We start from the raw sequence: 23,131 nt of genomic DNA on the forward strand, positions 1-23,131 counted from the left end.
ATTCCTCGTCCCCCATCATCCTCATCCATCCATCAATCATCATGACAATCCATTGTACCCCCATTACATAATCTGACTCCAGACTTTGCGGGATGCTACGTATGTCTCTGTCCCCATCCTGGTTCTCCACGATCTACCGACAATCTACCGATCGGTACATCTATCCCCGTACCTACCTAGGTACCCTAGGTAGTACTGGTAGGCACCTACCTATCCGTACCTACGGAGTATCAACACCACTGCATCCCAACTAGTACACAGCATGGCAACGCCCCTTGCGTCCAAACAGTCACATTCATTTAGGTTTCACTCGCCCTGTCTTTCCACGGGGTCATCATAATCATCCCAAGGGATCTATTGTTCTCGTGCCGTGCCCCCATTTCTCGTCATTCTCCTCATCGGCTTTCTTCTCCGCTCCCGTCAGCGAACTGCCTTTGTCTCGTCCTCGGTTCTTCCAACTCTCCCGCTGTCCCATTACGCACCCCCAGGCGCGCCTCGGCTCTGGAGATTCCTCAACCTCTCTCTAAACCTTCTCTTCATCGTGACCTCCTACCCAGCTAGGTCCGTTCCCAACAGAGCACGCCATGCAGTCATCCTTGCATCCTTATCCCCTCACCCAGACCCACCATCCAAGCCAAGCGGTTTCACTCTAGACAACCCAGGCATGAAGATTCAACACGTCGTGTCCACGGACAATAATTCCTACTCATTCCGTCTCCAGCCAGTGGCCCCCCCAGATCTGTCGATCCATGCCAGGAAAAATGCGCCGACGACAGACGCGTGCCAGCAGACACGCCTCTCTCCCTGACAGGCGGTAGAATCTACCCCTATCATACGATCTTACGTAGGCTGGAGTAGTCTGTTAGTGCCTGAAGCATACCGTCAGAAACCACAAGGTTGGGATAGGCTTGCGTTAGTTTACCAACAAGCCCGTACCTGTACCAAGTACAAACGCAGTAGACTGTGCGCGGGTCTCAGACAATATTCCATGCTACCCAACCGAGCACATTTCTCCCAGTCGCCTCTCATACCATGTTTGGTTGCACAGGATGCCATTGCGAGACACGCTAGTGCCGTCGATCAGGACCCATCATCGCTCCAGTCTACTTGACATGACATCCTGGTTGGCCCTCAATGCCGTGTAGGACACAGATTCTTGGGGTCTTATTTCAACTTCCCTGGATCGGAATTACCCTCTCAATCCTCGTTACTGTCCAGTGACTACTCCCATTACGGCTGTCACTCTCCTGGTCGACAACGATCCCCTCTTCACCCTACTCTGGCCAACCTAATCCCCCAGAAACCTAACTTAAGGCTATCCTTGGCTGCCTATAGATAACCTCATGCCAAGCACAGTGGCCACGTACCTGAGCACAATAGCCAGATCCCGCTTGATTGGCTTGGAATGAACACCTACGTTCGCCCATGGCTCGCAAGAGGGGATATACAAAAAGCTACAATCCTTAGAAGATAACCTAAATTTAGTAGCCATGTCTGTCAGCAAAACAACACATAGATCATCTGATAGAGTCGACCTACGACTCCAATCTAGGCCCTATGCTTCCAGGTCAGATGAAATATACTAGTCATCCGAGACAGACCGCCGCCAGGACTAGACGTCCACTGTCCATGTAATCATGGCGACATCCATGCCCTCCCCGTTTAGTCAAACTTGACCACCATTCGCCCTGCGACTTGCCCCTTCCGCAGCCGATCCACGGCCTCCGGCAGCCGATCAAGAGGATAGACCTCACAGATCTGCTTCAGCTGTCCCCGGCGAGCGAAATCCAGCGCCGCGGCCACATCCCGTCGACTGCCCACCAGCGTCCCCTTCACGCTCAGACTCTTGAAGATCAGCGCATTCGGGTCACACCCCAGCGTCACCGAATCCTTCGGCGCCAGGCCCACGCACATCACCACCGCTCCGACCCGACTGCCCACGAGCGACAGCGCCGACCTATACGCCGCCGGCGCCGTGACAAAAACGCCGTGCGCTCCCACCCCATCCGCAGTCGCAATCACCGCCGCAGCCGCGTCCGCGACCTCCTTGAAGTCCACAAACGCCTCCGCGCCCATCTCCAGCGCCAACTTCCGCTTTGACGCCCCCGTGTCCACTACAATCGGCCGCATCCCCATCGCCCTCGCCAGCTGCACGCCCTGGATGCCCACCCCCCCGCCGCCACCAGGGAACACCGCCCAGCTGCCCGCCCGCAGCCCGGACTCCACAAGAGACCGGTACATCGTTGCCGCGCTGCACATGATCGGTGCGGCCACCTCGTCCGGCACGCCGGCCGGGATCGCCGACGCATACCGCGCCGGCGACACAATGTACTGCTGGTACGTTCCTGCAGACGCGGTACGTTAACTGGGTCGCCGCAGACAGACGGACAGACAGGCAGATAGATAGATAGACACTGGGGACGCTCGCTCACGCACCTGTCGCCATCAGTCCCGTGTGCACGCCGTTCGGGCAGTGCATCTCCCTCTCGCCCCAGCAGAGCTCGCACGCCCCGCATGTGTCCAGCAGCGGCTTGACGCCTGCGCGATCGCCCACCTTGAAGTTCCGCACGTTGGCGCCGACCTGCACCACCTCGCCGACGCCTTCATGGCCTGGAGACCGCACCCCAAACGCCGACATCGGCGGCATCCCCAGATCGCCCTGCATCAGGTGCAGGTCGGACGAGCAGATCCCCGTGGCACGTAGTCGGATCAGGATATCGTCGGGGCCTGGGTCGTTAGATGCGATGCGTTGTTGACGCTGCGGGTGGGGAGGGGGGAAGTGGCGTACCTGGCTCCGGGACCGGCACGGTCTGCACTTCAACGTGGAAGTTGGGGCCCTCGTTGACGACAACGCCGGCCTTGCAGTGTGACGGGATGCTAGTGTCGCAGGTCATGGCGGCGGAAGTCGTGTTTTGCTTGGTTGATACGTAGGTAGTCTCGGAGGAATGGGCTGAGATTGCACGTGAGAGATGATTTCGACTCTTATACCTGGGAGGTATCTCTTGTAGTGCGTGTCTTCTTAAGTCCCCCTCGTACCCCGCAGCCGTTGGGCCCACCTCGCATATAGCTTCATGTCGTGTCCACGTAGTATGTGCATACTCCGCACGTATATATCCGGATATCCGTTAGTGTGACGAAGCGGGTCTTGTCATCCTACGGCGTACTTTGGCCATGTATCGCCCAGGAAGACTGTCACTGCAAAGATAAACACAAATCCGGTGCTAATGGTCTCATTAGTATGAGCGTAGAAAAGAGTAGACCTTAGGGTGATGAGCTGGTCAGAACCATTCCATTTCTTGGCTTTCGGGCTGCCAGAAAGCAATGACAGTCCAAACCATCTACAAATGCCAAAGGGGTAATCCCGATGCATGCCATGTAATCTACTTTACCTGGACGTACTTCACGCAGCGGAGAATCTAATTGAACAATGGCTCCGGGCTAGTGAGCCCCGAAGCTTAGGATGGATCTCGGAGAGCGGGGAATCCCTGACATATATATTGAGCACGACGACCACCTACCGAGGCAGACGGAAAGGTTCCGCGGTCACTGATTACAACTTCTTGATGGAATTGTCGACTTGTTCTGTATGCCATAGACGGTTACTTCAACATTTTACTTTGTAGCTACCTTCAATTACTATGATGAGATAGATTTGTGAGATGGTTTGACAGGCATGCGGTTATGCTAAACATGAAGCAATGCAGATAGAAGAGAGGACATCCCGAGTCACATCCAGACGAGGTTTAAGAGAGAACGAGGCCTCGAGACAAGTGCTGGATTAGGCACTGTGTGAAAAGCGTAGAAATGCTCCAGTATCTTCAATCGCAACGTGGGCCCCCTCCATCGGCAACATTGTTACTACCCCTTGGTTTTGCTGGATTTTGCCTTACGCAGCACAACGTGTTGGGGTCGAACGAATGAGAATGCAGATTCTGTTTCGAGATGGGCTGGAATATTCGGGCTACAAGAAACAGGAATCTTCTCATGGCAGTTATGTTTTATCATGTTCCCCTCGAGACGATAGGGATGATCTCTCTGGGGGTGGACTAAGGGGCAAATGGGATGCGTTCGGCTCGAAACCGCAATCGACATGTGGGAACGTCGCCATGATAGACTTGTTTTATGGGCCATCCTGTAAGTTCAAACTGTATGTGACTGAGAAGATGGACTCTTTCTCTGTACTGGATTAGTCAACATTCCAGTGATGGGTTAGGGTAATGTTTCATCCTTGTTTGCAATATGCTTCGAGGAGACTCTAACGTCTTGTCTGCAGGATCGCACCTATAGGGCGTATCAGATGTTGCTGACAGCCATGAAGATGGGTGGCTGATGTCGATATATAAACACCACTACGGAGTACTTGCAGAACCCTGAAGCCACCCAGGTTCTGCACAGGCTCGGGGATATCCGTGGTATGCAAGGTAGCCTGGAATATCAGGGATAGGTCACGATTTATTTACATTGGCCCCTATACGGAAGTTTCGCCGTGAAGCGGTCCGGTGGAGGGAGAGGCTAGAAGGTCTCGACCACACCAAACGAGTACGTGTCGACAGCTGGCTAAGAAAAACCAGGATCATCGCTACGTCAAGATCCATCATCAACTCGGTTATACTCCGTAGAACAAGTGTATTCGATCGTTCCATAAGCTGACCCGGTTTGGGAATGGACTCCACCGGAATGAGTTCATATGCGGTAGGAACCCTCGGCTCCGGGCCGTTAGCTGCCTCGGTGAGATGTGCAGGAGTTGACGTTTTGCGTATACCTACTCCGTATGCGAGGAGTACTCAGCATCCGGGTCGATGATAAGTCACAAGTCGTACAGGCAATGTCGTCTACTCGGTCCACATACTGCATACTGGTATCTTGTGTCGTGCATCGTGATCTCCACCATTTATTTATGGAACAGATTCAGGGGTAACACCAAACTGAAAAAAGCCATCGTGAGTGGAGAGAAATCCATAGGACGAAGCCATCGACCGGGGTGTGGCCAATCAACACGCGCATTCCGAGAGGAGTTCAGGAACGGTGGGTGGTGATAGGTTCCTCCCGGCCACGCTAACCCGCCTGGGAACCCTCGATGTTCTGGCCCAACTTCCTGCTGGTGCTGTAGCCGCCCTTCTTTCTCTGTTTTCTCCCTTCCTTTTCTCCTCTTTCTCTCCCGACCATTCCAACCTCCTTTCCCTCCCCTCATTCTCTCCCTCTCTTCCTCCTCCCGCCACTCTCTCCTTCCATCCTCAAGCAGGTGTCAGCTTCACTCTTTCAGCTGTTCGCCTTGCTGTCCGTTCTTTCCTTCTATCCCCCCCAGCCCGGTCGATTTCGTTCCCTTCTACGACCGGCCCCCATCCTCCAATCAACCGACCTCGAGTCATTCCCTCTTTTTGAATATCCCCACGATCATCCCTATCCACAAAAGCAGAAACGGAGGAAAAAGTGATCAATACGTCTACTCAGCCAGCCTTGTTTACTTGCAACCGTCGGCTGGGACGTTGTGTGAGTGGTGGTGGACCGGATCCTGCTGACAAGTGCTGGGCACTAACGCGTCCGATCAATCTAGAACGGTCACACCCATCGACAATAATCGTCGCGGTATAAAAGGAACCAGGAGATTCTCTATCGACAACACTATCCCTCAACGCGATGTATTCCTTCCACCAATTCGTCCGTCGGGACAAGAATGAAGAAGATGACAACGGTGGACTCTCGTCCGCCATGGTTGACCTCTTGATTTCTCTCCTCGTCCTCGTCCTGGTCGGTCTCATCCTGGTCGGTGCCTTGCTTATCATACGCCGGAAACGCCAGAACCGCAAGCGTTCCGAACTCCCCGTCCACAACGGCGAGTGCACGACTCACGAGCGCCGCCTGACGATATCCGCACCCCCGTATGCGAAGACGGAGTCCGTGCTGGTGTACGATGAAAAGCGCAGTTTGATGGAGAACTCGTCCAGCCCGCCCCCTAGCCCTGTCCCGGAGATTCGCATTACTTTCCCCGAGGAGGAGGACGAATCCGGCAAACGCAAGTCCGGCCGCGTGGTGGTCGTGCGCATCAGCGACTCCGGTGGCGTGGGACTCGAACCCTACAACGAGGAGCTCCCGCCGTACCAGTCCAGCGATGCCGAGCGATTCCACTCTCTGGATATCGAGCGCATGGGTGGACTCAAGGAGAAGGAAGATATCAACAGATGGTCTTGAGAAGCTCTTCGCCAGCCACCTCCGTTTCGCCAATGCATAACTCCATCTCGTGATACCCCTCGATCGATCAGCCTTGCGTTCAACTCTTCGACGACCCCATTCGGACCATGACGATATCCCAGCGAAAGTTTGCTCGTTTTGCCATTGTTGTGTCCTGGCTGTAATTTCGCGACTTGCACTGCACATATACCGACTAATCCAACTGTCTCGGCATCACGCCCCAATATCAGCGATCTTCTTCGGGTTTTTCTTATGGAATTTCCACCACGCCTGCCATTCCGTCTCCTTGATTCGCCCGACGACGAACCAAAGGCACGCCGAAGCTGAATTGTATAGGAAAGGGTTGCTGGTCCTGCGCCATTTTTTGCCTTCTCGTTTTCCCGTTTCTTCTATGTTTAGGCGTTCATTTCTCGTGCTTGGTCACTCTAGCACTTTCCACCCTGCCACGTCACTAGGGTTGGAGAGACGTTTATGCATCCTTTACCTCTTTCCTTCGATCTCCCCATTTTTATTCGATTCTCCTACTATATTACCCCGACCCCCGCAGTTCTCGGTTTGCCTTTAGGGTGCCTTACAGCTGGATAATGTATGTAACTAGTCTCTACCACCGCGGTCGGCCATCTCGATGGTCAATGGAAGTGGTTCTGTATACGAATACTCCTCGTAGATCCCTCCTTATAGTTGGAACGAACTGCTAGACCCCCGTAGTAAACAGATCTCCCAATCAGGCAGGCCCCCCACCTGCGTCAGGGTTCTGGATGTTCCGAGCCGCGCTCGCCAATCAGGGGCGGGAAATTCTCAACTGGGCCTGCCGAAAGCGCCGATGGGCCAACGTCACGGGGAGCGAGAGATTTGGGATGTGCGCATGTCTGCTCTTCTTCCATGCGCAGCACTCACCCCCTAGATTTCCCCCCCTCCGACTATTCCTTTCCTCTACCTCCTCAAGCTGCGTTCATGTGTGGGATTGAACTGTCGCTGTAATCATGCCTTCGCAGTGAAGTTCTCACCCAAGCCGCCCCGTCCGACAGCTCCAGGGAAGGAAAAAAAAAGTAAAAGGAGGGAAGACCTTGAAGCACAACACCCCTTTTCCCTTCTTCATTTCAATGCTTCTTTTATCCGTCCCTGAACAGCTTTGATCTCTCGTTTATCGCCAAATATCACGTCTCTATCTTTGTCAATTGGAGGTTTCTCTGATCGTGACACCTAGCGCTCCGCGACAGCCGGGCCCCCTTTAGCTGCATTGCAGGATCGATTTCCCTCGAACGCCGCAGAATCCTCGATCAACATGGCGTCTACTCCTGAGCGTGCAAGAATGGATGACCTGCGGAGCTCCGGAGAGTCCCTTCGAACCTCCTCCCCGCGACCCTCGGCGCACCACGATACTCGAAAAGCACCGGTTCCGCGGGCACTGCAGTCCAAATTAGCAAGGGCAGAGACCCCGCAACAGAACTTCCTGAATGGCTTGGAGCGGGAATTTAAGGCCAAGCACCTCGGTTTGCTGGGGGTGCTTGGGTGGTTACTGTGAGCTTGCCCTCCCAGCGCTTGGCGGGGAACTATGTGTATTGGATTGCTGATGGTTCTCTTACTTCAATAGACTTTTGCATGTTGCGGGAATCTTTTTCTTCACAAAGGGATTCCTTCTAACCCGAATGGTCCTGGAGAACAAATCGTCGTGCGATGTGCTGCCGTTGGACGATTCATCACACTTGTCGAATACTGCCGGTGGGAGCGCAGGGTGTTGGCACCAGAAAACCTTCGATAAGGCGATTGTCATCATCATTGATGCTTTGAGATATGATTTTACCGTTCCGTTTGCGCCGAACGCGGAGGGTGACACAGGCCATTTTTACCATGACAACATCCCTGTTCTGTACGAGACCGCCGTGGATACCCCTCAGAATGCGTTCCTGCTCCCTTTCATCGCGGACCCTCCAACGACGACCCTCCAGCGCCTCAAAGGATTAACCACCGGAACTCTCCCGACGTTTGTTGATGCTGGGTCCAACTTTGCCGGAACGGCGATTGACGAGGATAACCTGGTCGCCCAGTTGCGGGCTGCAGGGAAGAATCTGGTCCATCTCGGAGATGATACGTGGCATGCTCTATTCCCGGATTACTTTGATGCCGATCTCACACGCCCTTTTGATTCGTTCAACGTATGGGACTTGCACACCGTGGACAATGGCGTGACGGACAACATCTTCCCCCTCCTGCATCCGGAGAACACGACCAAGTGGGATGTGATTTTCGGGCATTATCTCGGAGTCGATCATGCCGGCCATAGATACGGTCCGAACCATCCCGCGATGGGCACCAAACTCAGGCAAATGGATAACGTCATCCGCGATCTTATCTCCAAGGTCGATGAGGACACCCTTCTGGTTGTCATGGGAGACCATGGTATGGATGCGAAGGGTGATCATGGCGGCGAATCGAATGATGAGGTCGACGCTGCTCTCTGGATGTACTCGAAGAGGGGCGTGTTTGGTCGTACAAGTCCGGCAACCGTCGCGCCGCCAAAGTTTGCCCGCGAACGATTTGTGCCACAGATCGATCTGGTTCCAACGCTTTCCTTGCTTCTTGGAATGCCCATCCCGTTCAACAACCTTGGCGCTCCAATCGAGGAGGCCTTTGCCGGCCGTGGCGGAAATGATTGGAAAAACCTGGTAGCCGTGAATCGCCTCACCTCTGCTCAGATCAAGCGGTACCAGCATGAGTATGCTGTCACCCGCGGTGCAGATGACGGCCAAGAATTTCAGTCTTTGGGCTTGTGGGAAATTGCGGAAGACGGCTGGAAAAAGCTGCAGAAGTCTGGAAAACCGGACGTAGCGCAAGTTACCTACGACGCATACAGACAATACCAAAGACACACCCTGGATATCTGTCGTGGACTATGGGCGAAGTTTGACGTCCCGAGCATGGTACAGGGTATTGGCATACTTTTTGCAGCGATTGTTCTGTTGGTGTTCTATGCGCGAGGCATCCGTGCTGATAGGACCGACCTCACCGATTCTCTTCTGTCTTCTGTTGCACGAGGCTCAGGGGCAGGTGCCCTCGCCGGGGTCCTCCTCTCTGTGTCCAATGCAGTGGATATGAAAATACTCGAGTCAACGGCTTTACTAACCGCCGTGGGAAGTATCGTCGGCGGTTCATGGGCCATCTTCAAGCCTGCAAACCAAGTAGAATCGCCTCTGCCACAGTCAGTGTGGGGCTGGCTCGCTATTGTCTTCACTGTTTCTCAGTCAATCGGATTTGCCTCAAATTCATACACCATCTGGGAAGATGATATTCTGTTGTTCTTCCTCACGACTTTCGGTGTCGTGGCGGGCGTGTCCTCAATGCGGCAGAAGATGACGTCCGATAGAGTACTGGGTGTCTACCACTCCATTCTGTTCGTTATCCTGGGAAGAATAGCGTCTTTCTCTCGTCTCTGCAGAGAGGAGCAAATGCCGTTCTGTCGCTCTACTTACTACGCATCGACTACGTCTTCCACATCTGCTCCATGGCAGCTAGCTATACCTTTTGTTCTGACTCTTGTTCTGCCGGGTGTGGTAAAATCCTTCTATGCAGGATCCAAGTCGTATGAAGGCGCTGCCTCTCTCTGGATTGGCGTCGGATTCCGGGTGGGTTTGTTCATGACCTCCATATTCTGGCTGCTTGAGGGGGCAGACGATGGTGAATGGCTCCCGGTGAGCAAGGAATTGTTGAAATCGACTCGGGTATTCTTCGCTCAAATCGTTCTCGCTCTTGCATTTGCTGCGGGCACAACCGCCTTCATATACTCGAAACCATGTGTGAGCATCGATGTCACCCAAGGAAGCTCTGAGCCCGACAACAGAACGAAGCCTCCTGCACCGACACAACAAGCGGGACGGACAACCGTCACCATTTTGGGTTTTGGAAATGTCTACGGAACACGCTTTTTCCTTCTGGCCGTCAATTTCTGCCTAGGAGTTATCCTCATGCAGAAGCCTATGGGCCAAGGTGCGACCGGTCTCTTGCTTTGGCAAATCCTATCTCTCCTGGAGATTCTTGATACCAACGGGCTGGTGATGAGCAACTCGGCCATTGGACCGGTTGTCCTGGCTCTTTTGGGTTCGTTCTATTTCTTCAAGACTGGCCACCAGGCTGTTCTGAGCAGTATCCAGTGGGAAACGGCTTTTATCCCTCTCTCTTCCGTGAAATATCCCTGGTCTCCCCTCCTAGTGATCCTCAACACCTTTGGCGCACAGATCCTCACCGCTGTAGCGGTCCCCCTGACCGTCCTCTGGAAACGACCTCTGCTGCTCAGCGAACAGTCAAAATCCACATCTTCGTCCCCCGGGAAACCGACAAACCCGGCCTTGAAGATCCTTTCGGACGTTGTCCAAGCCGCCTGCACATACATGCTCTATTTCGCCACAGTTAACCTCGCAACTACCATGTGGGCTGGCCATCTGCGCCGCCACCTCATGCTGTATCGCATCTTCAGCCCCCGCTTTATGATGGGCGCGGCGGTGCTGGGTGTTGTTGACATCGTTCTGATGCTTATCGCTGTGCTGGGCGTGCGATGTAGCACCCTGAGCGTGGGCGACATCTTCGGCTGGTGATCAGCCGGTCTTCATGTGTAACATATCTTCTAAGAGCAGGCCCTGGCTGCTTGCCATCGTGATCTGATCTCTTGTATTATCTGGCCGCTACAGACCGTCCAGATAGCTCACCCGGCATCCGATCTCGCAGCAGGTCGTTTGTACCTTATTCTCCCGTGCGGGCTGAATGGTGCCCATACAGCGGAATTGTACATGAAAGCTGTTCAGTCAGGGACAGTTGTATACTAGGATGTTCCTGGTGATTTGCTTGCTGTTTTGGATTACATAATATATAAAGAAATATCGGTAGAAAAGATACCAAATAAGAAACAGAAATTTTGAAAGCCCTTTCTTCTCAACCGCGAGACATGGGGATTGGGTCCATCAAGTAAACAGTAATGTCATCGGAGGCGGACTAAATCCACAAAAGTCTTGAAACCCAACCTTCCCGGACTAGTTGACGAGCATTTAGATAGTGCCACAGCTAGCGGAGACAATCTTCTGGGGGGTCTCTAGCGTCTTCTCCTCGGCAGAATAGAAGGTGACGACCTCTCCCTGAGCGCCGGTGACGTCGCAGAATCCACCATAGCCAGAAGAGAGTCTGGTAACCACCAAAGGGTTATCTGAGCAGATTAGCACTGCAGTTCTGGGCAGGATATAAAACGGGCATGCGTACCGATCTTGACCGGATTCCGGTCCGTGGGAACTCCCACTGAGTAGGATTCGCCGTTGGCGCCGTAGAAGGTGATGCTCACGGTGACGCGCTTCTCGACGGGGCTGGGGGCGGCGGTAGCCAGGGCCGAGAAGACGGCGACGGCAGCGGTACAGGCGGAGAGCTTCATGTTGATGGATGGATTAATTGGATATGAACTGTTCTCAGACTGGAGAGATGACTTTATGATTGTTTTTGTTTGTGTCGATGTACGTACTTCCCCGAGACAGGAAGACGTAGGGCTTCTTATACCTCTCACCCAATTCCCCCCTCGACCAGCAGCACCCTAATTAGAACGTTAACAGACTTGGCCAACGCAACTTATTGATGGCGATGTGGTTTCCAGCCCAACTCGGACGAATCGCCGTCTCAATGCCAAGATTGAGAATGTCCGGTAAGGCCAGCCACATTCCGCGGCGGCCGCGTTGGGATCGCCTGATCCGTGGTCGTCCGTAGGATATGTTCTGCCGCCTGGTAGGGCTGTGCAGGTAAGCTGGAACGCCTGAATCATACCTACCTCAGGCCCAGACGCAAGGTGCGGGAATACGAGGAATCGGAACTCTACCTGTCAGTTTCCGTGGTTCGACGATGTACATTCCCCATTCTTCCTCCACGCATCGCCCGCCTTGTTTTATCCTAATGGAGCCGCCGGTGGCGCTGGCTTGACTCAAGCTTTGCGGAGGCTTGGTCGGTGGACGGACAGGCCGATCTATATTTGGCCAGTCTACTGCTCTGAGCTGTGCTTAGCTTACTGTGGAGCTTTGTGTTATGTACAACGTACGCGGCTTTTGTCGGAGAGTATGTTTGTACAACTTCTGATGGACATTCTTCATTCTGGATGTTCTTACGGAGCACCAGCTGATTATCGGTTGTCCTGGTTTCATGAAGTATTGGTAGGCTCCAGAATGTCCAGTGTGGGAATACTCTTCTGCGAGGAGGTCTCAGGTATTCCACGACAGAGGCTCTCCATCTGTATCAAGCCTCTGTAGCTCATTGCCAAAGGCCATATTCTGTGTCACCTGGGTTAGAGGTGAACCGTTCCTGTCAGAGTGAAAAGGGAGCAGAATTTGCACCGGGTAGCGGCCTGCTTGATGAATGATCAAGCTGTCAAACTTATCATAATCTTCTCTTATTGCTTGCAAAGCATGAATTGTCCAGCTTGATCTCTCTTCCATTCCAAAACATTCGCCCATGGGGTTCTGTTGAAGGGCTTGACTGACATGGTAACGTCTTATGATTGGACATGATGGAGTAGCGTCAATCTGCATCTAGCTAAAGCACACTCTTCCACCGTTTCATATACACAGGTGTGCGCCCAGGAGTGTCCCTTTGTCTAATAGCCTCTTTAAACCCACTTCTACGTGCCAACTGCTGGAACTGAACCCCCTCAGGCGAGTTCCGCGTAATGCCATCGAAAACCGTGGACAGCACCTGACTCGCCCCCAGACCCCCCTCAATGGTCCCATTAAGCACTCTCTTCTGCATCCAGAGCTGATTCACCGGCACCGTCTTGATCCGGTCGACCAGAAGCGCCACCGTTTCCTCGAGCTGCTCTCGCGGCACCGCCTTTAACACCAGGCCCATGGCCTCCGCCTCCGTCCCACTGATCAAGTCCCCCGTAAAGAGCATCCGCTTCGCCTTTTCCACCCCGACACGGTACGCCCACACAGCCGTCGTCGGACACCCCCAGACCCGGCTGGGAGGGTACCCGATACGGGCGTCGTCCGCCATGACGACCAGGTCGCACAGCAAGGCGATGTCGCTGCCGCCGGCCACGGCGGCCCCGTGCACCTGCGCGATCGTGGGCTTGTGGCTGTGGAAGAGCTCTGAGAAGCACTCGGTGTTCTCTTTCATCATGGCATAGTCCACCAGGGGGTCGTAGCCGTTGCGGACATCCTGGCTGCCCGCCGTTTCGCCCCGTTCGGCGCCCTCCGCGGACAGCGCGAGGTCGTAGCCACCGCAGAATCCCGGTCCATTGCCCTTCAGCACGATGCAGTGGACGTCGGGGTCCGCGTTGGCGGTTCGCACGGCGGCGCGGAGATTCTGTGGGAGCGTTGCGTCGATCGCATTGTAGGCGCTGGGCCGGTTCAGGATGATGTATGCCACTTTTCCGTCAGTGGACTTTTCGTAAAGGACTGAAGGGCACAGTTCGGCGCGCATCCTGGCAGATTGGATAGCCTCTGATGGAAAGACTGTCGGGGGTGCGACGTTCGTCCCCTGAAGAACTATGGAAGCTTACCCCACAGTAACATACGAACGAACCATTATGCTCATTTTAGCCGAGGTACTTGTGATAGCTGTGTAGTAGCTGAGATCATTAGGCACACGTATCTCGCAGAAAACATTGCCGCAAATATTCCAATCCCTTTGATCAGTATAAACGCCTGATAGTGTACATGCTAGATGGTTATGGCAGACCTTTTTGAGCAGATGCGCGCGAAAGCTTCACTGCAAGCAGCCAAAACGAACCTGCATCACAAAAGCAGAGAAACAACACTTTGCAGTGGCTGTTCTAGCACAAACACGCCCAAAATAAATATATGAAACAGACATATCAGATTGGGAAAGCTAACAATCAAGTAAACACGGAGTAAACGATAACTTTTAGAAGAGCACAGGGGGTATTGACATGGGCTGCAAAGCATAAAGATATACATCAATCCATCGTGTAAAAAACATCGTGTAAAAAACATTCGTGACATAAACCGAGACTTCTTTTCCTCAGGAAACAAAACAAAATTCAATACGGAGAGTTCAACCAAGAGAATTTGACTAGTCTTCGACAACTAGGCAAACACTGCCGTGATAATCTCAGCGACCCCAACGCGAGAAGTCCAGGTTTTGGAGGATGTTGCTGTCCGTAGATGCGTTCCAATCGGTAGCAAAGTCGGCTCTTGTGGGAGTAGGTCGCGTCGGTAGTTCTTCAGAGTAGATGTTGGCCTTGGTGTTACGGCGTTGCCCTGGATAGGCGTTCTCGGCAGCGTCCGAATTCTGAGACAGAGAGCCCAGGGCTCGCTCTCGTAGTCTCTTAATCTCGCGCAGTCTGTTGCGCCAAGATGACACATGTTCACCGCCCTCACTGTTCCACACATGCGACAAGACCGAAGCGTTCAGGGCGAGGAACCGTACGAAGGCTGCAAGATTCTTACCGGAGATAACCTTCGGGGCGGCGGCAGGCGATATCTCCGGCAGACCTTGTTTGGTCATGACTTGCACGGTATAAGACAGTTTCTCAATATCAGACGGTTCCGTAGCTGCAGTGACGCTGTCATGTGCAATTCTGCACACCGGACTAACCACGATATTGAAGAAGTTGAACTGGGAAGGTATCGTGTCGAAGTTGAACGGATTGTTGGACCGGTTGTAGATAATATTGACAAAATCGTTTCCTATGTGGCGTTTCTTGTTAATGCAAGCAGGATCGTTATCGAAATTTGTCGGCATCATAGTGGCTACATGGTAAACAATCTCCGTGACCCGGTCACGCCAGGCGTAGGTGGAGTCCCCATCGAGGTCCGCATGCAAGCCTTGAGTGTTGAACTGGGCTCCTTTCAATGGAACCTTTGTTCCGAGCTTGGATAGGAAGTACTCGTAATCAGCACTTCCGTGCGTGTTGGCCAGTATTTCTGCCTCAGTACACTGGCCATTCTCCATATAGAGGACTCCGATTTTGTGTCCATCTACAATGTCATTCCTGTCGAACGTGCTGAGGGCACGGCGGGTGATGTCGTCCTCAGGGAGAGGAATCGGCTGCATCGGGGTCGGCGTGGGGAAAGCGGTGGTCGTCAACTGAAGCATAATGTGACTGGGAAGTATGGCCGTACGCATATCGTCACCATGCAGATGGGCATCTGGGGTGGGAGGGACTTGGTGTGGAAGGACAGGTGCAGTGCGCTGCTGATACATAGCGTATGTGGTTCCTGACGCCTGCCGCTTTGTGATTTGGGTCAGGCCAGATACCCCAGCAGTCTCGACGGTGATTATGCTCATCCCAACCACCCATGACTTATTCAAAACAGGCCCGTCAGCCGGGGACGGCGGGAAGGTGTCATAAGGAATAGTTTCTCCCAGATCAGTGAAGGCAACTCTCTGCATCAAGTCAAGGAAGACTTGGCTTTGCTCTTCGACCATTTCTTTGCCATGCTCATCTTTAAATATGAGTCTACTAGTTATCCAGTTGACTTGCTTTGCCCGGTCTTGCAATTTCAGGGACAAAAACCAGAAGACCATGACATGGTGCGTCAGAGTGTAAATGTACCTGGACATCCCGTCTTGAAGACTGGGGTCTGACATGTCGGGGGGTAAGGCTGTAGTCTCTCGCATGCCGCTTCCAAGCTTTGTGGAGACTTGGGTGTTCCGAACAGGAGACTCAGATGACTTAAACCTCTGTTCCCGCGATGTCTGCAGCAGCCGGATGCAAATCCCAAAAACTGTGCGAATTTCCTCCTCCCGTAGATTTATATAAACGTCAGGAAGACGCGCCAGGAGGGCCAAGAACTCCAAGATATGCACAGCAAGGTTGGACATGGTAATTACCTTGGACATCTTGTCAAGGATCCCGTTCAGTGATTTCGTCACCGAGAGGGGTATCTCATGGCAACAGACAGAAAGTGCATGGATACAGCCACGGGAAGTCCCGCTCCAAGACGCAATGATACCCAGCATGAAGGCGCGCACGAGCTCATCTTCCTCACTCTTGGCGAAATATTCATGATAGCTGACTAGCACACATAGAGACTCGAATATGTAGCTGGCCACATCCGTTTTCTTAACCCCGGTTGACGCTGGAGGCTCGCGGAAAGTATCGTTTTTAACTTGGTCACACATAATGCTTCGGAGCAGCTTGACTTGAGGGACTGCATTACTGAATAAACCTCTGTTGCGTAATTGAGGTGCCAGGTGAGTAAGAACGTAGCTGTATAGATCCCAGTTCATTTCGCGTTGTAGTAACGAGATCACAGTTTCCAACCACATATTGGCCTTCAGGGCTGCCTTTGGTGCAGAATCTGGTTCTTGACCAGACAACTCGTTCGGCGTAGTATAGGCGTATACGAAGGGGCTAGATGTAACAGGAGGGTCTTCCGGAAGAACCTGGTGTGATGCGTATGTCCACACAGGCGGCGTAGGCCGGGATGTGCGTAGTGGCAAGCTTGCACTTCGTGTCGCTGACTTGGTCGATAGACTGGAGGGTTGGTCTTTGCTGGGATGTCTGCTTTGCACTGATGGTCTGTGGTCGTTGTCCACACCATGTTCTGCAGTGTGATCCTCGGACGAAGAATGGGGTTTGGGACTAGTGTCTGAATTCCGACCGGAGGGGTTGACGACAAAGTCCTCTTCAGGCGCCGCAACGACCGTAATGGAGCCTGTAGAGTCACACCGCAATCTGAACAGTAACCTCAGGGCCGTCAAGCGGGAGTCGGCCGGTCGGATAGAAGATTCTGCAATAGTGAGGAGGGCTTCGAAGGAGATACCTGATTTGGTCGCCGATTGATTCAATGTTCGAAGGAATATCTTGACCAAACCAATGGCACAAACATTGGCCAATGATGTTTCCAGCATAATGTTGATAGATGAAAGATGTTGCGAAGACGTCATCGACAAAGGGGACTCAGCTCCTTGAGATGCTTCTTTGCTGGGATCTTTACTCATCGGCGAGCTGATGGTGTCCACTAACGTCTTGAAAGTATCTTCATTTTCGGTGAAGACAGAGACATCGACAAGAAAAGAAACTAGAGACTCCAGAAATAAGAGGTCCTCTTCACCAGCAAAGTTTTCTAGCATCAGGTTCAACAGGCCCTGAGCCTCGAACTGAGCCAGATGATCGGGGTCCGACAAAGGCTCCTTCACGGTGTCCAAAGCAAGGATACGGATGTCAGATGGCTTGGTTCGAGATCGAACAAAACACCGGATGAGCCGTTGGCAATGTTGAACCCAACCAGGACTACCAGGGTAACAAAGCCTCTCGGTCCTCATCGTTCCAAGGATAAGCTCAGCCTGTGGAGGCTCAAGATGCTGCGAGACGTTCATCAGGAAGTGAGTGGCGTCCAGTTTCTGCGCTTCATTCATGCGCTCCCAAAGTGACTCCAAGGCTGAGGTTATTTGGATGATACTGGATAAGATGTTGGATTTAGTATCGTCCAGGATACTGCCTCTTGGATGCAGGAGTTGAGGACTGGAGGAGGGAACAGGACGTTCTTCGGGTTCGTCGACAGCCCTAAGGGAACACGAAATCATCAGGTCGGCAAAACCTGACCAGCCTGTTGCCAGAGCCACGTGAGCGTACTCCCCTTCTAACGCGTTCAGACACAGTTCCAAAATGTCAGCCTCTAATCGTCCATCATCCTTCTTTGACGCGATCTTCAGGACCGCTCTCAGTGAGTCTACCAGCTTATCAAATTCCAACGATGGGATTCCATCCTGGCCGTGGGCTCGAATTATGTCCGTGAAGACATAAACAGAGCCACGCAGAACGTTCAAAGTCTGGCCCTTGTCCTCCGACGTCTCTAGTAAGAACGAATAGAGGGTATTGATCATTTCCGTTTGCCTTTTTGATTTTGCGAGATTCCTAACCGCTCGTGATGTTGGGCCAGACAGCGACTTTACAGAGGCGTGAATGCTGCAAAGCACCTCCAACATCGGGACAAAGCTTCCGTCGGGGATATCAGCATACAGTATGATGGAATCGAAAACAGCCAGAGAATTTTTTATGTCGGCGGCAACGCTAGTTTTCCTGCAAACCACGAAAATTTGTTCCAGGAGCGCTTGGACTTCTTCACTACTCGGGGGCTTCCGTTGTAGTGTGATCACATCAACAGCAAATTGAAAAAGGTCGTCAAGAATGTCGTCATCAAAACCGGGGCCGTTCGCTTTGGGGACCTTGGACTTTCTCGCTTTTAGTCGGGCCGAGGATATCAATTCATAGAGCGGAACTACACAAGACGAGATGAGGGGAAGAATAGACGAAGTGGTGAATTCCAACTTCCTGCCGTGGTCCGACAACGAGATTAAGGATTGTATGCGAGCGGGGATCGCGTCAGGATCAGATGGCTGAGATATCGACTCAAATACAATCCGTCTTGCCGCTGGCGTTAGGTCCTGGCGTGCGGAAACAGCCTCCAGCAAGGAAGAGCCACTTCTCCGAGCTTCCGCTGATTCGTATAGTAGGTAAGAGCCTGCCTCCCAGAGAGCCAGCGATTGCTCTGGAGAGAACCATTGGAGCGATTTTGATACACGCTCTGCCTCGTCGATGGCATGGGTTAGGTTCTGTCTTTGCGAGACGGCCTTGAGGGAGGCGTCGAAGGCCGGGGCACCCGGCGTATCCGAGGAGCTCGATACGACGCTGCCACGCTGCATTGAATCAAATCCGAAAATGAAAGGTTGGCTTCTGTGCCCATCCGAGGATTGCGATAGACGATCGCTGTTTTCCGGCACTGGGGGAGAAAGGGACTTTGGACGGCCGACGCCTAGAGACTTGAAGACGTCCACGAAACTTGAAGAGGTTGGCTTGTTGTTAGAAGGTGATGGACCATCGTCAGAAGACATGCGTCCAGCGGACGGGGCGTTTGAGGGCTAAGTTCAATTGGCGCGTCTATATCTATATCGAGAGTGATTAGCCCCCAGGTCTTGAAGACCGACCATATAAGTCACTCGCCATGGGCAGATGACTCTGGAGGTCGATAACTTACCTATAGGAAGCTCACATGAAGCTGAGTATCAGGAGACCGAAATATTATATGTGACGCAGAGCGCAGATAAGACAGCTAGGGAAGCAATCGGAGCTCTAGGAGACGAGCAACACAGCATGGAATGTCTAGAAAAAGACGGAGCTAGAGACGTCCGGGTTGAATGCGTCATAAAAGGGACGAGGCCGGGGAGAGGCGATGGTGGGTGTGTTATCGTAGCGAAAGTGTGCCAAGGCCGTCTTTTCCCCCCATGGATGATGATGATGATGATCTGGCGGAGAATTGCACAACGTTAATCCGGACCACCAGACGGTCACCTGACAGGCAGAATCACCCCGCGCACAGCTTGCTCACCGCCTTCGTTGCTGCAAAAGAATCCCGCCAAACAAACTGCCGGACCGGGAACTACTGAGCTTGCTGTGCTGGTGCTTCCAAGGGAATTTCTGCCCACTTCCCTCTCCCTTCTGGACGTTCTTCTCTGTGCCTCTCCTGTGTTCTTCCTGGGTTCTTCCCCTCTCCTGTTTTTCACGCCAATTCTCCTCTCGTCTCTGTGCCGTATCCCTCTCGCTCCAAAAAAATGGCTGACCAGGGAGCCATAGCACAGTATCTTGCGGCAACCTTGGACCCAAGGCAAAATAAACATGGTATGTGCTCATGTAGTCTTCATGAGTATTGAAATATTCCATGGAAACTTGATCTGGAATTAAAATGGCTGATATCCGTCTGCTCCAGCCGAATCCGAGCTTCAAAAAGAGGAGCAAAAACCCGGTTACTCTTTGAGTCTCCTCCAGATCACCGCAACCGAATCCTATCCCTACCAGACCCGTCTTGCTAGTGCACTGAAATTCAAGAATTTCATCAAGTACAACTATATTGATGAAGATGGCAACTACAAACTCCCTCTTGAAGAGGTGACGACCATCAAGCGGGAGTTGATCAACCTGATGATCTCCGTCCCCAAGGCCATCCAGTCCCAGTTGGGAGAAGCGGTCAGCGCGATTGCCGATAGTGATTTCTATGAGAGATGGGATACATTGGTGGATGTAAGTTGTGGATCCATTTTGTGGGATGCAGTGCTAACAGCTCCAGGACCTCGTTTCCAGACTGCAATCCAAGAACCCGGCCGCCAACAACGGTGTCCTACAAGTCGCACATTCCATCTTCAAAAAATGGCGTCCTGCCTTTCAATCCGATGCCCTGTATACGGAGATCAATCATGTCCTGGATAGATTTGGGAACCCCTACTTGACGATTTTGGCCGTAAGTCCCGTGGCCTGCATGTGGATTAGTCTGTGCTCTAACTTCAACAGGATTTGGATTCCTACCTCGATGAGAACCAGTCGAATAAGGAGAATCTCATCCTAGGGTTCACGCAACTCAATTTGATGATCAAATTGATGTATGATCTTTCTTGCCACGATCTCCCTCCCATGTTCGAAGAGCACATTTCCAACATCGCGGCTCTTTTGAACAAATACCTCACCTACGATAACCAACTACTCCATACCGATGATGACTCCGAAGCCGGGGTTCTGGAGTTCTGCAGAGCTGGAATCTTCGAAGTTTTGACACTTTTTGTGCAAAAGTTCATGGACGATTTCAACCCGTACGTGAACGAATTTGTGCAGAAATCCTGGACATTCTTGGCAGCTACCGGGCAGGAAACAAAGTACGACATTCTGGTTAGTCGCGCTTTGAACTTCTTGACTTCGATCGTGGGCATCCCGGAGCAGGCAGCCGTCTTCCAAGATGAAGCCACGCTCAGCCAGATCATTGACAAGGTCATCCTTCCTAGCGTCAGCCTCCGTGAATCGGACGAAGAGCTATTTGAGGATGAGCCCATTGAGTTCATTCGGCGGGATCTTGAAGGCGCTGACACCGACACGAGGCGACGGGCCGCTACCGACTTCCTGAGGAAATTGGCCGAGAAATTCGAAGCGTCGGTGACAAAATGCGTGCTAAAGTATACCGAAAACTATCTTGCCGAATACGCCAGGGACCCAGCGTCCAACTGGAAAGCCAAAGATACCGCCACCTACCTTTTCTCCGCTATTGCAGCGAAGGGGGTTGCTACAGCTACCCATGGGGTTACCATCACCAACTCCTTGGTGAGCATCACAGACTTTTTCACACAGCACCTTGCTTCGGATCTGGTATCGGACAATGTCCATCTTATCCTCAAGAAGGATGCGATTAAGTATCTGTATGTTTTCCGCAGTATCATCACAAAGGATCAATGGCAGGAAGTGGTCCCGATGCTGGTGAACCAACTTGGGTCGCCGAATTATGTTATCTATACCTACGCGGCCATTGCTGTTGAGAGAGTGCTTTATCTCACAGACAACCAAGGCCAGCCATACATCGCGCCTAGTGCCGTGACCCCACTGGCTAAGGACCTGTTGGAGCACATCTTTGGTCTGATCGGAAAGGACCCGTCCCCTCCTAAGCTGCAGGAGAATGAGTTCTTAATGAAATGTGCTATGAGAGTCTTGGTCGTAATCAAGGAAGGAGTGGTACCATTCACGGATGCTATTCTCCAGCATCTTATCAACATCACGCAGATCATCAGCACAAACCCGAGCAACCCCAAATTCTATTACTTCCATTTTGAGGCAATGGGGGCTTTCATTCGGTATGTTTCTCAGGTATAGTCATGTTCATCTGTCCGTACTAATGCAGGCAGATTTGCTGCCCCGGCCAACCCCGACAAGCTCGAGCAAGCCCTGTACCCTCCTTTTGCCGGGATCCTTCAGGGAGATGTGCAAGGTAAGTCACCTCAAGGAGCTTCTCAGAATTGGGAACTGATCTGTCCTAGAATTCATGCCGTATGTGTTCCAGCTCTTTGCTGCGCTCTTGGAAGCCAATCCTTCCGGCACATTGCCCGATTATTATCAGAATCTGATCGCGCCAATCCTCTTGCCTATGATGTGGGAGCCTAAGAGAGGCAACATCCCTGCCCTTGTACGGTTGTTGTCCTCCATCCTCCCCCGTGGGTCTCAGTACATCCTTGAGAACCAACAGCTCGAGTCTGTTCTGGGTGTATTCCAGAAATTGATCACACTGAAGAAATATGAGCTCCACGCATTCGATCTTCTGGAGTCTGTGGTTGCAAACTTCCCACCGTATGACAAAGCTCCCTCTGAACATCGTTTTCGATTTATTGACGCCTCTTCAGGACTGCTCTTGACCAGTACTTTCCCTCTGTCATGAGCATTATTCTCACTCGTCTCCAGAACAACAAGTCGGAAAGCCTCTCGTTAAGATTTGTTCGCTTCTACCATTATATCTCGGCCCACGACGACAAGGGTTACAGTGCGGATGCCTTCATCCAGATTGTGGACAAGGTACAGGAGGGGTAAGTCAAACATGATTTTAGTTTCATGTGATCCGTATTAATGCTTGCCCAGCCTATTCACCCCTATCTACTTGAACGTCATTCTCCCCGAGTCACAGAAGCTTGTTCGCCCGCTGGATCGCAAGACGGCTGTAATGTCCTTCACTAAGACTCTCGCCAATTCGGAGGCCTTCGCTGTTCGTTACAAGAAGGGTTGGGGTTTCACGTGCACATCGCTCCTCAAGCTTCTGGAGCTCCCGCCCCTGCCATCCAGCAAGGATGATATCATCGATGAGCACGATGTCGAGGATATGGCATTTGGCATTGATTTCACCCCTCTGAACACCATTCGCCAGCAGACCGTGGATCCGTGGCCGGATACTGGGGCAGACCTCAAGGTCTGGGTTGGCCAGTACCTGAAGGAGGCGGATAAGAAGACAAACGGACGTGTTTCTGCATTCGCCCAGGAGCGCTTGGGTGATCAGGAAAAGGCGGTGCTCAGCAGCTACATCGCATGAAGGTGAGCCCTGCATTCCCGTGATGGGGGCCGGTTCTATCGAAATGGAGGGAAGCCATACTTCCCAATTTGGAGGCTCTTAGACTTTAAAAGGTAAACCACCACGCATGCTGTTATGAATTGTTACCA

General features: G+C 52.5%; 9 protein-coding genes across 9 annotated transcripts; 3 read left to right on the forward strand and 6 right to left on the reverse strand.

Moving 5' to 3' along the window:
• Window positions 1–1,662: 1,662 nt before the first annotated feature.
• BDV59DRAFT_197476 (zinc-dependent alcohol dehydrogenase) lies at window positions 1,663–2,894 on the reverse strand (the record flags this gene model as incomplete). Its single annotated transcript, XM_073692932.1, has 3 exons — window positions 1,663–2,345; window positions 2,437–2,727; window positions 2,789–2,894. The coding sequence occupies 3 exons, from the start codon at window positions 2,892–2,894 to the stop codon at window positions 1,663–1,665; spliced, it is 1,080 nt and encodes a 359-aa protein (XP_073553342.1).
• On the reverse strand, window positions 2,810–3,444 carry BDV59DRAFT_167168 (uncharacterized protein; the record flags this gene model as incomplete). Its single annotated transcript, XM_073687845.1, has 1 exon — window positions 2,810–3,444. A coding segment is annotated over exon 1 (217 nt), but the record flags the coding sequence as incomplete, so codon positions are not given.
• A 2,193-nt stretch (window positions 3,445–5,637) lies between these two features.
• On the forward strand, window positions 5,638–6,189 carry BDV59DRAFT_197477 (uncharacterized protein; the record flags this gene model as incomplete). The annotated part of the gene is made up of 1 exon (XM_073692933.1): window positions 5,638–6,189. One exon carries the CDS (start codon window positions 5,638–5,640, stop codon window positions 6,187–6,189), a length of 552 nt encoding a protein of 183 aa, XP_073553344.1.
• A 1,095-nt stretch (window positions 6,190–7,284) lies between these two features.
• BDV59DRAFT_6488 (mannose-ethanolamine phosphotransferase GPI13) lies at window positions 7,285–11,002 on the forward strand. Its single transcript, XM_073696829.1, has 2 exons — window positions 7,285–7,710; window positions 7,784–11,002. The coding sequence occupies exons 1-2, from the start codon at window positions 7,475–7,477 to the stop codon at window positions 10,776–10,778; spliced, it is 3,231 nt and encodes a 1,076-aa protein (XP_073553345.1). The 5' UTR covers window positions 7,285–7,474; the 3' UTR covers window positions 10,779–11,002.
• On the reverse strand, window positions 11,002–11,683 carry BDV59DRAFT_6492 (uncharacterized protein). Its single transcript, XM_073696830.1, has 2 exons — window positions 11,434–11,683; window positions 11,002–11,380 (listed from the first exon to the last, which is right to left on the reverse strand). The coding sequence occupies exons 1-2, from the start codon at window positions 11,597–11,599 to the stop codon at window positions 11,226–11,228; spliced, it is 321 nt and encodes a 106-aa protein (XP_073553346.1). The 5' UTR covers window positions 11,600–11,683; the 3' UTR covers window positions 11,002–11,225.
• A 1,058-nt stretch (window positions 11,684–12,741) lies between these two features.
• Window positions 12,742–13,629, reverse strand: BDV59DRAFT_197480 (ClpP/crotonase-like domain-containing protein; the record flags this gene model as incomplete). Its single annotated transcript, XM_073692934.1, has 1 exon — window positions 12,742–13,629. The coding sequence occupies one exon, from the start codon at window positions 13,627–13,629 to the stop codon at window positions 12,742–12,744; it is 888 nt and encodes a 295-aa protein (XP_073553347.1).
• Window positions 13,630–13,749: 120 nt separating this feature from the next.
• On the reverse strand, window positions 13,750–14,408 carry BDV59DRAFT_167173 (uncharacterized protein). Its single transcript, XM_073687846.1, has one exon. It carries the CDS (start codon window positions 14,169–14,171, stop codon window positions 13,944–13,946), a length of 228 nt encoding a protein of 75 aa, XP_073553348.1. The 5' UTR covers window positions 14,172–14,408; the 3' UTR covers window positions 13,750–13,943.
• Window positions 14,069–19,208, reverse strand: BDV59DRAFT_6505 (putative GTPase activating protein (Tsc2)). The gene is made up of 2 exons (XM_073696831.1): window positions 19,155–19,208; window positions 14,069–19,063 (listed from the first exon to the last, which is right to left on the reverse strand). Exon 2 carries the CDS (start codon window positions 19,009–19,011, stop codon window positions 14,281–14,283), a length of 4,731 nt encoding a protein of 1,576 aa, XP_073553349.1. The 5' UTR covers window positions 19,012–19,063; window positions 19,155–19,208; the 3' UTR covers window positions 14,069–14,280.
• Window positions 19,209–19,473: 265 nt separating this feature from the next.
• On the forward strand, window positions 19,474–23,124 carry BDV59DRAFT_6542 (putative chromosome segregation protein Cse1). Its single transcript, XM_073696845.1, has 8 exons — window positions 19,474–19,795; window positions 19,884–20,194; window positions 20,241–20,411; window positions 20,462–21,783; window positions 21,835–21,917; window positions 21,967–22,273; window positions 22,327–22,506; window positions 22,559–23,124. Exons 1-8 carry the CDS (start codon window positions 19,729–19,731, stop codon window positions 23,001–23,003), a joined length of 2,886 nt encoding a protein of 961 aa, XP_073553350.1. The 5' UTR covers window positions 19,474–19,728; the 3' UTR covers window positions 23,004–23,124.
• Window positions 23,125–23,131: the final 7 nt, after the last annotated feature.

Source organism: Aspergillus ambiguus (assembly GCF_047715705.1).
Source record: "Aspergillus ambiguus strain CBS 117.58 unplaced genomic scaffold BDV59scaffold_1, whole genome shotgun sequence".
Lineage (NCBI taxonomy): Eukaryota > Fungi > Ascomycota > Eurotiomycetes > Eurotiales > Aspergillaceae > Aspergillus > Aspergillus ambiguus.

What these genes read in the sequence shown, in the direction of transcription:
- BDV59DRAFT_6488 (XM_073696829.1), top strand. Translation starts at nt 7,475, where the DNA reads ATGGCGTCTACTCCTGAGCGTGCAAGAATGGATGACCTGCGGAGCTCC. An exon ending in GGGGTGCTTGGGTGGTTACT is followed by an intron (nt 7,711 to 7,783) that starts GTGAGCTTGCCC and finishes TTACTTCAATAG; the next exon opens with ACTTTTGCATGTTGCGGGAA.
- BDV59DRAFT_6492 (XM_073696830.1), bottom strand. Translation starts at nt 11,599, where the DNA reads ATGAAGCTCTCCGCCTGTACCGCTGCCGTCGCCGTCTTCTCGGCCCTG. An exon ending in CCGGAATCCGGTCAAGATCG is followed by an intron (nt 11,381 to 11,433) that starts GTACGCATGCCC and finishes TAATCTGCTCAG; the next exon opens with ATAACCCTTTGGTGGTTACC.
- BDV59DRAFT_167173 (XM_073687846.1), bottom strand. Translation starts at nt 14,171, where the DNA reads ATGTCACGAATGTTTTTTACACGATGTTTTTTACACGATGGATTGATG.
- BDV59DRAFT_6505 (XM_073696831.1), bottom strand. Translation starts at nt 19,011, where the DNA reads ATGTCTTCTGACGATGGTCCATCACCTTCTAACAACAAGCCAACCTCT.
- BDV59DRAFT_6542 (XM_073696845.1), top strand. Translation starts at nt 19,729, where the DNA reads ATGGCTGACCAGGGAGCCATAGCACAGTATCTTGCGGCAACCTTGGAC. An exon ending in CCCAAGGCAAAATAAACATG is followed by an intron (nt 19,796 to 19,883) that starts GTATGTGCTCAT and finishes CGTCTGCTCCAG; the next exon opens with CCGAATCCGAGCTTCAAAAA. An exon ending in GTGGTTGCAAACTTCCCACC is followed by an intron (nt 22,274 to 22,326) that starts GTATGACAAAGC and finishes ACGCCTCTTCAG; the next exon opens with GACTGCTCTTGACCAGTACT.